The sequence below is a fragment of the Pseudophryne corroboree genome, chromosome 9 (assembly GCF_028390025.1).
Source record: "Pseudophryne corroboree isolate aPseCor3 chromosome 9, aPseCor3.hap2, whole genome shotgun sequence".
Taxonomy (NCBI): Eukaryota; Metazoa; Chordata; class Amphibia; order Anura; family Myobatrachidae; genus Pseudophryne; species Pseudophryne corroboree.
Genome location: NC_086452.1, coordinates 102141915 through 102156851, shown reverse-complemented (window position 1 = coordinate 102156851; position 14937 = coordinate 102141915). Strand labels below are relative to the sequence as shown.

Sequence of the window (14937 nt, the reverse complement as noted above, 5' to 3'; positions counted from 1 at the left end):
ACAATGTCTTAGAGCATCACAGTGGGAGACAGTAGTTTTTCACTTAACTCCTCAGAGACCTGAGATTATCAGAGATCCCCAACACTTCCAGTGATCCTGCACTGCTACCTGTTGCACACACTCATCAGCTGGGGAGCTGGATGACACCCCTCTCGCCTCAAGCTCCGCTCAGTGGGAACCAGTGTGTAACAGTGATTATGTGGGATTCATATAAATATTTTATACAATCCACAACATCTTCGGAGTGTTGGAGAATTATTATAAGTTTTTATTTTTTGGTCAGATTAAAAAAAAAATTGTAAATTATTTCAAGATGTAACTGGACCCTCTTTTGTAATTTTCCCCTCAATTCACATTAAAATTGTTATAAAGGAGAAAATTATCTAAAAGCAATTACAGAGTAAGACAATTTTCTTACTGTGTAAGCTGCAGAACTAGGTGTCCTGTAAGTTGCTTTTCATTTTACCCTTGTATGCCTTATTGCAATGTTTTGCTAATCGCACAGTGTAACCTATGTAGTGCGCCCTGGCACTCTCTTGTATAGAACAAACAATGCATGGTTCTCCTAACTCTCCTAATATATTTGTCTCCCCAAATATCTATAATTTCTTCACCTTTTGAGAGAATGTATTAATAAAAAAAAGACAACTTCAAGAAAAATATATTTAAAAAAATAAATGTCTATTTTTATTTTAAGTAAAATTTAGCCTATTTTTCTTCTTCTTCTTCTTCTTCTTTTTTTTGTCTTCTTTGTCTTCTTCTTATGATGATTATTATTATTATTTTGTCATTTTTAATATTATTATTTACTCTGCATTATAAAATAGGGAATTTCGGACTAAGGTTGGTCCAGTAATCTTATAAACTTGTCCTATAAGAGGAACAAGATGGCAGAAGCCTCATGACTCTTGAAGAGTCATCCTTCAGCACTCAGGAGAGGAAAAAACCCCTTGTGGAGGAAACCTCTAAGGACTCATGGCTGGAGGACTGCCCGTCCCTCTAGGCATTAAGAGACTATGCAGAGTTTGCCCAGACCACCCGCCCACCCACTAACCTTACACTAACCCAGTCATCCTTTCTGTCGCCTCACATCTGCTATTTTGACCTTTTACCTGGCCGAAGAAGAACGCACATACACGTCAATGGTGAGGGAGTGAAAAAAGAGAGCAAGAGATGAATGGAAGTGAGGGGAGGACAGTCAAAACCACTATAGCGCTCATTTCTGATGCTAACAGGGATTACAACTGTACAAATGTAGCCATTCTCGTCATGGCTACATCATACCGCAATTGCGCCTTGTTAGGCGTGACCACACCGCGGATGTCTGGACGTCTAAGACGTGTGTGTGCCCCATTTGCATGGATGGGAGCGGCAAATGGCGCAGGTCGGCACGGCTAGGCGCAGGTGCACATAGCTGTGTCGAGGGTGCACGTTTACCTCAGATGTAGCCATGATCAGCGTGGCTACATCTGTATATAGTATTGGATAAAAACAAAAGTAATGATTAAAGCACAATATAATTCTCTTACACCTCTGCACATTAATAAGAATGGATCAGCCTGCAATACTGGCACACTGGGATTTAGGCAGGAAGAGAGAGAGAGAGTAAAGGATTTAATTTGCAACATTATAGGCTCACCAAACATCTCCAAGGAGACGTCATAGGTGCAGCTGCACATAAAGGATTTAGGGGTCTATTTACTAAGCCTTGGATGGAAATAAAGTGGACAGAGATAAAGTACCAGCCAATCAGCTCCTAACTGTCATCTTTCAAACTCAGCCTGTGACATGACAGTTAGGAGCTGATTGGCTGGTACTTTATCTCCGACCACTTTATCTCCATCCAAGGCTTAGTAAATAGATCCCTTAATTAGGAGCATTATAGGCTCATCTAGACAGCGCTCTTCAAATATCTCCAATGATCCACCCATTTGCAGGCGCTTGTGGTTGTTAAGTAACGGCGCTGTCCCAGTAGGTGTGAGATTTTGTTTTTATCTAATACTATGCTATCCCCAAGGTCATAAGTCATATAATATTGTGATGTATATTTTATATTATACACATAGGGCATGATTTAGGTTGGATCCCAATAAGGGATCCAACCACAAAAATTGCTAAGAGGATACGTTCGCATGCGCAGGGCCCATCCTGCGCATGCGCCCGCACCCCACAGAAAATGTGATCGCATCTACCTGTCTATCAGGCAGAGGCGGTCGCTGGGCGGGGGCGACAACGCTCCGTTTCCAAGGTGGAGATGGAGCATTGCAAGGCTTCAAAACAGGGGTGGCAATGAAGAAACAGGGGACGTGGTTGGGGCGGTTGCGTGATGTCACATGTAGCTGCTGAGATCACAAAAATGGCAGCGGGCCTCCTGCGGGCGCAGCCAGACTGCACCTGCAGGAGGCTACCCCATTTTTTACGATCATGCTGAAATTGCGGTACGATCACAATTTATTGCGTGGTTAAGGGGGGGAGGCGGCGTGCTGGGAGGCCTTGCCTTGCGATGGGCGGCCCTAAGCATGCGAACCAAAGGACTGCAACTTCTGCTACTTAGCAGAATCCATACGGAATTAGGCCCATTGATCAGGGACTAACACAAAAGATGCTTGGGGCTACTAACACGTGGGTAAGCCACGTAAAGCTTTCCATGGGTCAGTGGCATCACAACAACAAAGTGCCGGCTCCTCTTTAGTGACAGGAACCAGGTGCTGCACTGTGACATTACATGCAGCACCCAGCTCCTGTCACTGTGCAGGTGCCAGCACCGCACACACACTAGTCCCCGGGTGCAGCCCGCAACCCTCGGGACACCCGGAGCGACAAAATGGAGATTTGGGCCCCTAACAATGAGGCCACACCCCCTTTTGCCACGCGCACTGCATTACCTCCTCCCTCCCCTCCTCTCTGGGTGTCACCAGTGACAGTGACACCTCTGCCATGGAAGAAGCAGCTGGTCCTAAGATCTACGTCTGCAGCCCTGAGTGTTTGCTCCTGTGACTTGTTGATTGTCATAGCGATGCAGATGCTTACAGGAACTGCTGGGGCTTGGACTGAAAATAAAAAAAATGATGGGGATAAGGGCTTACGTGGTATAAACACAGTCTCACCTGCACCACATCCCGTTAGAATTTTTTCCTCTGTTGGGTTCTTCTGCAGATAAGTCACTTTAAGTCTGGTTCTGTTGTATAACCTGGGCAGAGTCAAGTTATGAGTCAAGCATGACCGGAACACCAACTTTCAGTGGAAGTCCAGCTGCACTAAGTGAGTTTAAAAATTCCACACAAACTGTATAGTCATTTTGGATGGGTTGGTATCGCATTGAAGCCCCTTTACGAGCTCACTGCACTTGCCACTCACAAGTGGGAAAAGTCCCTGCTGGTCATCATGCCCACCGGCGGTCTAGTCATTGTTCGGGATGCCGGCCCCGGTCACATAACCGCATCCCTTTTGGACTTGAGGAGCGTGCACACTGCAAGCGTCTGGTTTTGCCTGTATTGTTCCTCTCCTTGATGTCAGATTGAGATCATACATACCTTTTCCTTTTCTAGGTCACTAAGCTATACAATAGTGAAAACGCAATATAAATTCGTAGGGGGAGATTCAAATGTCTGAAAAGTCGGTTGGGTGTCTGTTTTTTCCAGTCTATTAGATAGGAAAAAACAGACTCCCATCTGACTTTTCAAACATTTGAATCTCCCCCATACAGTAGTTTTTGTGTGATGCCAGAACATACAGACAAACAGACAGGCTTAGGGGGACATTTACTAAGCAGTGATAAGAACGGAAAAGTGAGCCAGTGGAGAAATTTCCCCATCAACCAATCAGCAGCTCTGTATCATTTTATAGTATGCAAATGATAGATGTTACTTCAGTGCTGATTGGTTGCCATGGGCAACTTCTCCACTGGCTCACTTCTCTGCTCTTATCACTGCTTAGTGTGTACCCCTAAATTTCACTTTTTTTTTTTTTGTCTTGATGGTCCATAAACAGTAAATCTGTGAAAATCACAAACATAATCCGATTGATCTGATTCTGCATATGCTACAGCAGTGTTTTTCAACCTCTGTGCCGTGGCAGACTAGTGTGCCCTGAGCAGTCTTCAGGTGTGCCGCCATAGAAGCAGAGCAGGCTCACAGTGTGCTGCCGCTACGGAGGCCCTGGAACGATCATTGCTGGTGGGTTTAATGGTTGCAGATCTAGTTCTAATTTTGGGCCCGGGCAGTGTTGGGCTCTCCTGGCTTTATCAGATGTGGCTCAGGCGTTACCTGTGAAGAAGCTGTGACATGACATCCTAGGACACGCAACTGCACCATTCATCACCATTATATTTGAGTTTAAAAAAATTGTGTGCCTTGGCCATATTTAAATCTTGTTCCGTGTGCCGCGAGTTGTAAAAGGTTGAAAATCTCTGGCTTAGCCACATATATAGTACATGTGGTCACATTTTCGATACTGACAGCAGGGCTAGCAAGATAAATTAGTTTTTCTGTTCAGCCTGCCCGCTTATGTAAACTATTAATCCATTAAAACCGTGTGGCAGAGAGATTCACTAAATTCATTTATTTGCATCCCACTAGCTCGTGTAGAACTACATATCCCAGCATGCACTCCTAGAGACAAGGCATGCAGATATTGATATTGTTGCTTCCAAGCTGTTAAGGAACTAGACGTCCAACCTGCTCTACTACGGCATTATGGCTGGTAGGGCATCCTGAGACGTGTACAGTACTTCCACAAGGGCAGAGCTATATATTTTATAAACCTAGTCTAAGTTTTATACACAGAGGTCTATATTCAATAAATGCCAAAAAGTATTTTATTGAGCAGCTTTTTAGAAAGTACAGTCTCCGGTCTGCAGTTTAAACTGCATTATTTAGGGAAAAAATGCAATTACCAGTTGAAAGTGAAATTAATCACAGAATTTATTCTAAAAAATACACCACCCACATTCAGTATGGTTCATTAGTTTCAAGGATAATGACTTATTATCTTCATCACACATCCCCACCCACTGTGTCCTACACTATTCCTCACACACAGACACATTAGTCATTCACATCAGTCTTATAATGAGCTGGCATTTATCTCCGTTATATGTTCTACATTTCCTAACAATCTCTGATTTGTTAACCTTCAGTCTACAGTATGTCACAATACATATCATGTGTGTCTGACTAGGGTCAGGCACCTATTGTGTTCAGTGGTTACACACAGACATGGAGGAGATGAAGTGGGTGGATCTAAAACAACCTGTAACCAATCAAAGCATTCAAATGATAGCAGCACAGATTATTGCAGCTCGGACAAGAGCGGTACATATTATTTCGGTTCGGACTCCTGCATGCCATGTGTGGGTAACAGAATGGAGTAAGAAACTCTACCGTAAACATAGTCACTGGTTCTACTCACGTGTCTGTGAAGAAGCGTTGGGTTTGGGTCTTTGTGAAATGACGATCTCTCAGGAAAGGGGGATCCCTGAGTACCCTGTACTTTATCGGTCTGCAAGATGAGCAAACAGGGTCATGAGGCATGGACACCAGGAGAGCTGCATCTATCTCCATGCGGGCATCAAATGTATAAATACGGACTCTTGCAACGTTCTTGACAGTGGTCAACCTGATGGTCAGTGGAGTATCACAAAAGGCTTCCATACTTCCCAGGTGCAAAGACTCATTGTGTTCTGTTACTAACTCAATGTCTGACAGTGAGCTGGATAAATTGGGAGAAAGGTAGGTTATCCATATAGTAATTGCCTGGGGTTGAACAGGCTTCAAGAAGTGGAGCTCCAGCATACACCCATGAGGCAAAGTACATGGTACAGACATATTAGTGTTGAACAGGTGTAGCTCGGGACTCCATGCTTGTACGCTCGGTTGGCAGGGCTGGTCGACATCTGGAGGTCCTAGATTGAAAAAAACGGAACCTTGTTAACATATTTTCCTATTTGTGCGCCACTGATATTCAAATATGTTCAATGCTGACATATTACACAGATGCAATATTAAAAAAAAAATCTAAATGAATGCAACAATTCCAATTAGAAGGGTTTTTTTTTTAGCTAGTTAAGTACCTTAATTTTAAACATGCATTTTGTTTTTGTCTATCCTCCTATAGTGTGTACTTTTCAATACCACTCTGGCGGGCAAATAAATAAGGATGCCACAGTGTCATACAGATGTGTCCTCATACATCTAGCCTCAGTACACCACACAGCGTGAGATGCCAGGCGCAAGTGAGCCACCAGGTCCTATGCAACCCTGCTAGCGTTGGGTGTCCATCTGATGAAGGACAAGGTGTCCGAAATGCGTTACGCATCAGTACATCATCTCACTGGACGTATCACCGGGGGTCATCTGTTACCAGTCAAACGGCATCTGGAGCTGAAGAGGCTCTTCATTTGTCCGATCTTGGTGGAGTTAAGTTGCGGATCCTTGTGTGGACGTTCATATTGTGAGACTACACCATTTGGTGTGATATGCTGATTTTTCATATTTCAAATGTGAGTGTATTTTTTAAATAAATATTTGTGGCAAGTATAGCCAGTGTTGCCCTATGTGCCTCTCTCTATCCGAGTTCTAGAGTGAAATACACACACACAGGAACTAACATTTCGTGGAGAGACGCACTATCCAGTGGAATTACGCCATTAGGTGTTATATATGCTGTCTTTATTACCACAAATGTGAGTGCAATATGTGCTTGAAATTTTACCATTGTATAAAAACAATATTGCGCTATATTTTCTAAGTTTGATAGAACTGTTGAAGTGGATTATTAAAACTTGAACAGGTTACTAGAGGAATTAATAAGTGTAAGCACTTTGTTATCATTATCAAATATCTGGTAAAGTTGTGCTGTGTGGCAAGTTTAAAACCCACAAAATGCTGGTGGCTTTGGGTAGCATGGTGTGTTAGAAGAAAGAAGTGGTTTGCTACAGTAGAAATGTGCTGCTATTTAGCATCAGACGTGTGATTCCCCCCTCCAGAGCCGGCCCTAACCAATATGATGCCCTAGGCAAGATTTTGGCTGGTGCCCCCTAGCACCACCGCTGGTTCCGCCTCTGACCTTGTACCCCCTATATTTTAAATAGGAACAGTTTGCACATTTGGCGCACAGCCCAAAAAGGGGTGTGTTTTTGCTGGCAAGGGGCATGGCCACGCAATAACCCCAATTCCAATTACGCCACACAGTACTGCAACTTTATTCACATATGATCATGCAATAGTGTCCATAATTCATATTACATCCCACAGTAGTATCACTTTACTGTATAAATGTTACTCCTCACAGTAGAGCCCCTTATTCACATTACATCACACTGAATTGCTCCTTATTCACATTACACCACACCCTATTGCTCTTTATTCACATTAGACGACACAGTAGTTCGCCTTTCTATACGCAACGCCACATAGTAGAGCACCTTATACGCATAATGTCACACATTAGTAATGCATTTATACACATTCCACACAGTAATGCCCCTTACACATATGAGACACCTTAGTAATGTCCTTATAAACATAATGCACCTTACACATTATGACAACCTTTATTAATGCCCTTTTACACATAATGTCCCTTATATATATGCCGCACATTAATGCCCTTATACACATAATGACACACATAGTGCCCCCTACACATTTGCTGCACATCATTAGTGCCCTTATACACATAATGACACACATACAGTAGTACACTGTTACACATATGCCGCACATTATTAATGCCCTTATACACATAATGACACACATAGTGCCCCTTACACATATGTTGCACATTATTAATGCATTTTTACATGACACACATAATGCTCCTTACACATATTCCGAACACTACTGCACAACCAACCCACTCACATGCACATAGCACTCACACTGCCACTAACACTGTGACCTCTGCCTCTGCTTGGAGACAGATGTGTCCTCATAAATCTTGCCTTAATGCTAACGTCGGGCACCTTTTTTATGAAAATGCATCTTATTTGCATTGCTATGTGGCTAGGATGCACAAGCAGCTTCTACTGATTAAAATGATATGCAGCATGTCTATATACTGTGTGAGACTGTGGCTGTATCTGCATATGAAATGCTACACACAGAATATAGGCATGCTGCATATCATTTTAATCAGCAGAAGCTGCTGATGCCCCTAGGCATATCAAATGCCCTAGGCAATTGCCTAGTTTGCCTATGCCTATGGCCGGCTCTGCCCCCCTCTATATATAGGGTTACTTGGCCCAATGCTTAGGCAGTTTTCTTTTTCACTGTACATTGCAACAAGCCCAAAAAAATCTGCTGAAAAAAACTGTTGACTTTACCAAGATGCACTTCATTATATGACTTGCTCTATGGCATACTTTCAGTCTGTTGGCCTATCTTGAAAAGTCACCAAAACAGATGCCCTTTTACAAAGCTGTGATGCAATGGGGCAATACTATGGGGCTATGTCAGATCCTGAAGGATCTGCTTCCTCATACACAAATGTGCAGGACCCATTCTTGTGACACAGGTTGCAGTACGGCATCAGACTGTCAGTGATTGACAATCTGATGCAGTTTGGGGACGGGGGACTTGAGCGACCCCATGGGTGTAGTAAACCGCCCAATGGTGTCGCAGTGATCCAATGCTGCATCCTAGGAGGCAGTGCAGATCACTACGGCAGCAGGAGGCGTCTACTTGTAACAGACGCCTCCTGCTGCATTTACACACAGAGCTACGTCAACCACATCTGAAGTAGTCCCCATATTGTATTAACAACCTGATACAGAGCAGCCAAATACTCTCCAAGTGGAACTCATCAAAGAGATCTTCATGGAAAGCATACTAACTGACTTCCTTCTGCAGGAGGAGGGGACAGCCTGGAGTCCAGGACAGCACAGCAGGGAGGGATTGGGGTCGTGGCATGGCACAGTGGGTGGGGCACAGCACAGGGTGATGGTTCCGGGGTGTAGCACAGTATAAAGAGCTGAGCGTGGGTGTCGTGTCATGTTCACATTATCCTAGCCACGCCCCCCGCTACACAATGCAGAGATTCCCGGCACTGTACACAGCAGGGGGATGGGGGGAGTGGCTAAGACGACAAGATTCAGTGTGTAATCACATCATCTGGAAGCATGTGGTGGTGGAAATCTGGCGGCTGGGAGGGGGGGGGGGCAGATGCCCACCTTTCCGTGAGGGGGGGGGGGGAAGGGGGTGCAACACGGAGTGCCACACATGCCCAGGAGCCTCCCAGGAGCTTCAGGAGCCTTCCAGCCATTCCGGGAGAATAGGCAAGTGTAAATTGGAAATCACATAGCAAACATTTATTCATCACTATTTCTTCTGAACTTGCCGCATATTTCAGGGCTCTCGGTTGTTTATCCCTGTGATAAGCTGTGATGAGGAGCTGGACAGGGACATGTGGACCTTCGATCATTTCATTGTATGTTAATTATTTGTATCATGAACCCCCTTAATGTACAGCACTGGGTAATAAATTGTCAAGAATTGGCAACATTTAAAGTAATATTGCAGAAAATCACATCATTCCATACAGTAGTATGCCAAAGTCTCCACAAAGTGGATGTCACCCTTGATAATTACTATAAACTGCTTTTAGCACATGTGGCGCAGCAGATGCCTTACCGAGTGCTTCTTCAGGAGTCCAGTAGCCGGAGTTGTCGCACACACGCGGGGAGGAGGCCTGGTGTGCATACTGCAGAAATGCTCCGTCAGCTGTACAGGACCCACACACTGATCCTGACTCTCTGTACAAGAAAATGGTCAATTATGGCAAATGTCTGCAAAAGATGCGATACAGAGACAACACAGAACAAGAGTTGTGAACCCTGCACCACAGAAAGTAATATATACTGATACATGTGCAGAGAAATGTGTTTTGAGACTTAATGAAAGCTCTGAAATTGATTTATATCATGGGGGCCTCAAAAACAAAACAAAAAAATACCTTTAATGCATTAAACATCACCAAAACCAGTTCTGGAAACCTCCAGCTGCCCTGCTATTGTAGAACAACAAGACCCAGAATGCTCGATTAGACCTCCAGCCACGTTATAATAATAATAATAATAACTAGCTGATGAGCCCGGTTTCAATTGGACAAAGGTTTGCTGGGTGGAACATTTTACTTCTTGCTTAGTGGGTGGCTGCGAGTAGCAGTTGATTTACCGACGGACACAATACCGACGGTCATAATCCCGAAGTCATTGACCGACAGTCAAAATATTGACACGGTCAAAATACCGACATTCATTATGCTGACCTGTTCAAAATGCCAACCTAGTCAGAAAATCGACATTTGAAATGCCGACATGTCAAAATGCCAACAGGCATTTTTAAGGAATTTTTGCCATAAAACAGACTTGTTCATACTTTACCATCCCAGTGGACCTGGAGGGGGAATATAATAGTGTGCCGAGTGCAGCGAGTACACTTAGATGGTGTCCATGTCGAAATATGTCGACATTGACACCAAATGAAAAACTCATGTTCGTATTTTGACATGTCGGCATTTCAAATGTCTGTATTCTGAGTTCTGACTATGCCGGCATTTCAAATGTCTGTATTCTGACTATGCCGGCATTTGAACATGTCGGCATAAGGAATGTACGTATTTTGACCGTGTCGGTATTTTGACTGTAGGTCACCATCTGTCGGGATTATGACCGTCGGTATTGTGTCCGTCGGTAAATCATACTGAAACCAGTGGCTGCAAATAACTGTCACGGTTTCCAGGCCACACAGCAGGTGACATGTTCCAGGTCATTCGGCAGGTGCACAGGGAGAGCTCATCAACTGTAATGTTTTCCAGAGCACAATGGTGATGCATTTGTAAATGGCAGACGGACGTGCTGTCGCATAACTCTAAAACAAAGCAACCAATTACAATGCCAATATATGTCTGCAAATCTATGGACCAAGAGCTTTAATTTGGTATATGATGTGCCCTGCTCAGACAACGGCATCACAGAAATAAGTCACTCATAAAAGTCATCCTTCTGCTATTTATAGATAATAAATGGTTGCATTACCACATTACTCACACCAAATGCACCCGGATGGTAGAAAGCCATCCCATTAAAAGTGTAAGTGGGAGACCGCTCTCTCTAAATTTATTACAGGCTGTTTGCTATGTTTGTCCCCGTCAGGTGTCAGTTTTTCACTACTTTGTGTTGAGCTCTTTTTTATAGTTTATGTATTAAGATTGCCTCCTGTACATTGCTGTCACCTGGCGTTACTAATATTTGGAAGCATCACATGGTCTCTATTGACTATTATTTATCTGTATTCTGTTATTATAAATAAGAGCACACATAAAAGGGTTTTTTTTTTTAAATGAAAAAATAGGATTTTAATTACCTACCGGTAAATCCTTTTCTCGTAATCTGTAGAGGATGCTGGGATCCACATTAGTACCATGGGGGTATAGATGGGTCCCTTGGGAGCCATGGACACTTTAAAAGTTTAATAGTGTGGGCTGACTCCTCCCTCTATGCCCCTCCTACCAGATTCAGTCTAGAAACTGTGCCCGAGGAGACGGACATACTTCCAGAGAAGGAAATACACAGATAGCGGTGAGATTCTCACCAGCTCACACCAGACTTGCCTACCCTCCCGCATTCAGCGGGAGGCTCCCAATTTTTCAATGAGCCTCCCGCTGCCCCGCAAACCTTGCCTGCCCTCCCGGTTTTTAAATTAGCCCCCTGTAAATCCGGACTGCACATGTGCGAGTCCGGAAATGCGGGGGGCGGTGCCTGCACGTAGGAGGTCACAGCCGCGGTGGCCGTCCTGCCTCCTGCTGTGCACAGAGAGCCGGCAGCCTGAGCGGAGGCAGGAGAATGATTAGCAGAGCAGCTGGCCTACTGACAGCCAGTGCTCTGCTTCCCTGCTGCTGGCCCCGCCCACCTCACTCACCCGTCTGACCTCTTCCTGCTCCTCCTCATGTGCCTGCCCAGTGCTGCTGCCTCCCTCCACCACACTGTCCCGGCCCCGGCTCCTGCTCTTCACAGGAAGGAGCAGCCATAGCCAGGTGGGTGCTGTATGTGCTGTGGGTTGTATGAGAAAGGGGGGATGTGTATAATGTGGTCGGGGGAGGGGTGTGGTTTCTGTAATAAGGGGTAGGTGGGGCTGTGTGATATGTAAAGTGCTACCGCGTGTAATATTGGGGGGGATTGTGCTGTGTATAATAAAATGTAATATAGTGCGGTGTACTATCGGTAATAAGGGGGAGGGGGGGCTGTGTGATATTTAATGTGCTACCGGGTGTAATATTGGGGGGGGGGGGGGGGGATTGTGCTGTGTATAATATAATGTAATATGGTGCTGGCTGTGTACTATCTGTGATATGGGAGAGGAGGGCTGTGTGAAATGTAATGTGCTACTCGGTGTAATATTGGGGGGACTGTATAGGCTGTGTATAATTTAATATAATATGGGTCCGGGTGTACTGGCTGTAATATGGGGGACTGCGGCTATGCATAATGTAATGTAATATGGTACTGTGTATACTGGCTGTAATATGAGGGAGTGGGGCTTTATATAATGTAATATGGTACTGTGTGTACTGGCTGTAATATGAGGGAGTGGGGCCAGGGCCGTAACGAGCTTCGTGCTACTGGAGGCGCAGGATCACCGGCAACATCCACCTGGCCGCTCCGTCGCACTGTGGGGTTCAGCCCTACCCCCCTCGCCATCACCGCTACTCTCACCTAGGTAGCCAGGCAGCGCTGCAGCTCCCCCTCCGTTCCCTTCCTATGTGCTTGGAGAGATGACGTCTCTCCCAGTCTGCCCCCAGCCCACCCACATGCCCTGTGCTGCGAAGAGTGCAGCGTAGGGCGGGAAGAGGAGAGGCATGCCGGTTTGTCAGAGGTGAGTCTCTCTCTCTCTCTCCCACCTGCCATAATGTGTAAATAAGGTGGACTGCCTACCATAATGTGTAAAAAAAAAAGAAGGGGGGGACTGCCTGCCACACTGTGTAAAAAAAGGGGGACTATGCTGCTGTAATGTGTAAAAAAGGCGACTCTGCTGCTGTAATGTGTAAAAATAAAAGGGGAACTCTGCCTGTCTTATGTGTAAAAAAGAAAAAGGGGGGCTCTAATGCTGTAATGTGTAAAAAAGGCGACTCTGCTGCTGTAATGTGTAAAAATAAAAGGGGAACTCTGCCTGTCTTATGTGTAAAAAAGAAAAAGGGGGGCTCTAATGCTGTAATGTGTAAAAAAGGGGGACTCTGCTGCCGTAATGTGTAAAGTGGAGTATTGCCTGCCGTAATCTGCAAAAGGGAGCTCTGTGGCCACGCCACTTCCCCATGAAGCCACGCCCCTAACTTTTTGGCGCGCGCGGGCCTACGGCAAGCACTTGCCCAGTTTTTTATAGGGGGGCACCGATGCTGTTTCTTGCACACAGTGCTAAAAAATAGTTAAACTAGTTAAGGCACTGACTGGGGCTATGTATAATGTAATGTTAAGTGGTACTGGGTACAATATGGGGAGAGGGCTGTGTATAATATAATGTATTATGGTGCTGTGTGTACTGGGTGTAATGTGTAATATACTGTCCGTTTCTTCTCAGAAATGTGCAAGGTATCATAATTTAGTTCACCTGTATTATTACTCTAGTGTACCTATAGTATTACCCTTTTTTTTTGTGCTGCTTTTAGTACTAATTTTCACCTGCCATTGCAGGACACACCCCTGAGTGGCAATAAATACGCCTATAGGTAGTCCTCAACGCGCACTTTGGGCGAAGCATGACACCCCCCCTTCAACGGCGCACCGCGCTTTGTGCGGCATATTCTGCTGCCGCCTGGAATCTCCCCGAAACTAGTTTTCAAAAGTAGGCAAGTATGGCTCACACATAACTACAGAAATCCAAGCTAACCAGCCTGAAACAAGTCACCAATGGCTGAACAACAGGGGGTAATTCTGAGTTGATCGCAGCAGGATTTTTGTTAGCAGTTGGGCAAAACCATGTGCACTGCAGGGGAGGCAGATATAACATGTGCAGAGAAAGTTAGATTTGGGTGTGGTGTGTTCAATCTGCAATCTAAATTGCAGTGTAAAAATAAAGCAGCCAGTATTTACCCTGCACAGAAACAAAATAACCCACCCAAATCTAACTCTCTCTGCACATGTTATATCTGCCTCCCCTGCAGTGCACATGGTTTTGCCCAACTGCTAACAAAAATCCTGCTGCGATCAACTCAGAATTACCTCCAACAGTACTTAACCAAGTAACAATGCAGTACTTAAACCAAGTAACAAGGCAGTACTGAACCAAGTAACAACTGCAGGAAAACTAAGCACTGGGCGGGCGCCCAGCATCCTCTGCGGATTACGAGAAAAGGATTTACCGGTAGGTAATTAAAATCCTATTTTCTCTTATGTCCTAGAGGATGCTGGGGTCCACATTAGCACCATGGGGATGTACCAAAGCTCCCAGCATGGGAGGGAGAGTGCAGAGGCTCCTGCAGAACCGATTGACTAAACTTTAGGTCCTTAGAGGCCAAAGAATCGAACTTGTAGAACTTAGCAAACGTGTTCGATCCTGACCAAGAAGCCACTCGGCAAAGTTGTAAAGCCGAGACACCCCGGGTAGCCGCCCAGGAAGAACCCACTTTACGAGTAGAGTGGGCCTTAACACATTTTGGACACGGCAAGTCTGCCGAAGAATAAGCATGCTGGATAGTACACCTGATCCAGCGAGAAATCGTCTGCTTAGAAGCAGGCAACCCAACCTTGTTGGGATCATAAAGGACACACAGAGCGTCCGACTTTCTGTGACGAGAAGTTCTCTTCACATAAATCTTCAAAGCCCTTACAACATCCAAGGATTTGGAAGTAATTGAGGAGTCAGTAGCCACTGGCACTACAATAGGTTGGTTGATATGAAAAGCCGACACAACCTTTGGAAGAAATTACTGACGCGTCCGGAGCTC

At 45.0% G+C, this 14937-nt stretch overlaps 1 protein-coding gene across 4 annotated transcripts in view; it reads right to left on the bottom strand.

Annotated features, from left to right (window-relative positions):
- PAPPA2 (pappalysin 2) overlaps positions 1 to 14937 on the bottom strand; it is a 560359-nt gene that overhangs the window by 260182 nt on the left and 285240 nt on the right. For all 4 annotated transcript variants that reach the window (XM_063939706.1, XM_063939705.1, XM_063939704.1 and 1 more), the window contains 2 exons: positions 9630 to 9751; positions 5410 to 5902 (listed from right to left, as the gene is read on the bottom strand). In XM_063939706.1, coding sequence (XP_063795776.1) covers positions 5410 to 5902; positions 9630 to 9751 — 615 coding nt within the window. The remainder of the gene's footprint in view (positions 1 to 5409; positions 5903 to 9629; positions 9752 to 14937) is intronic.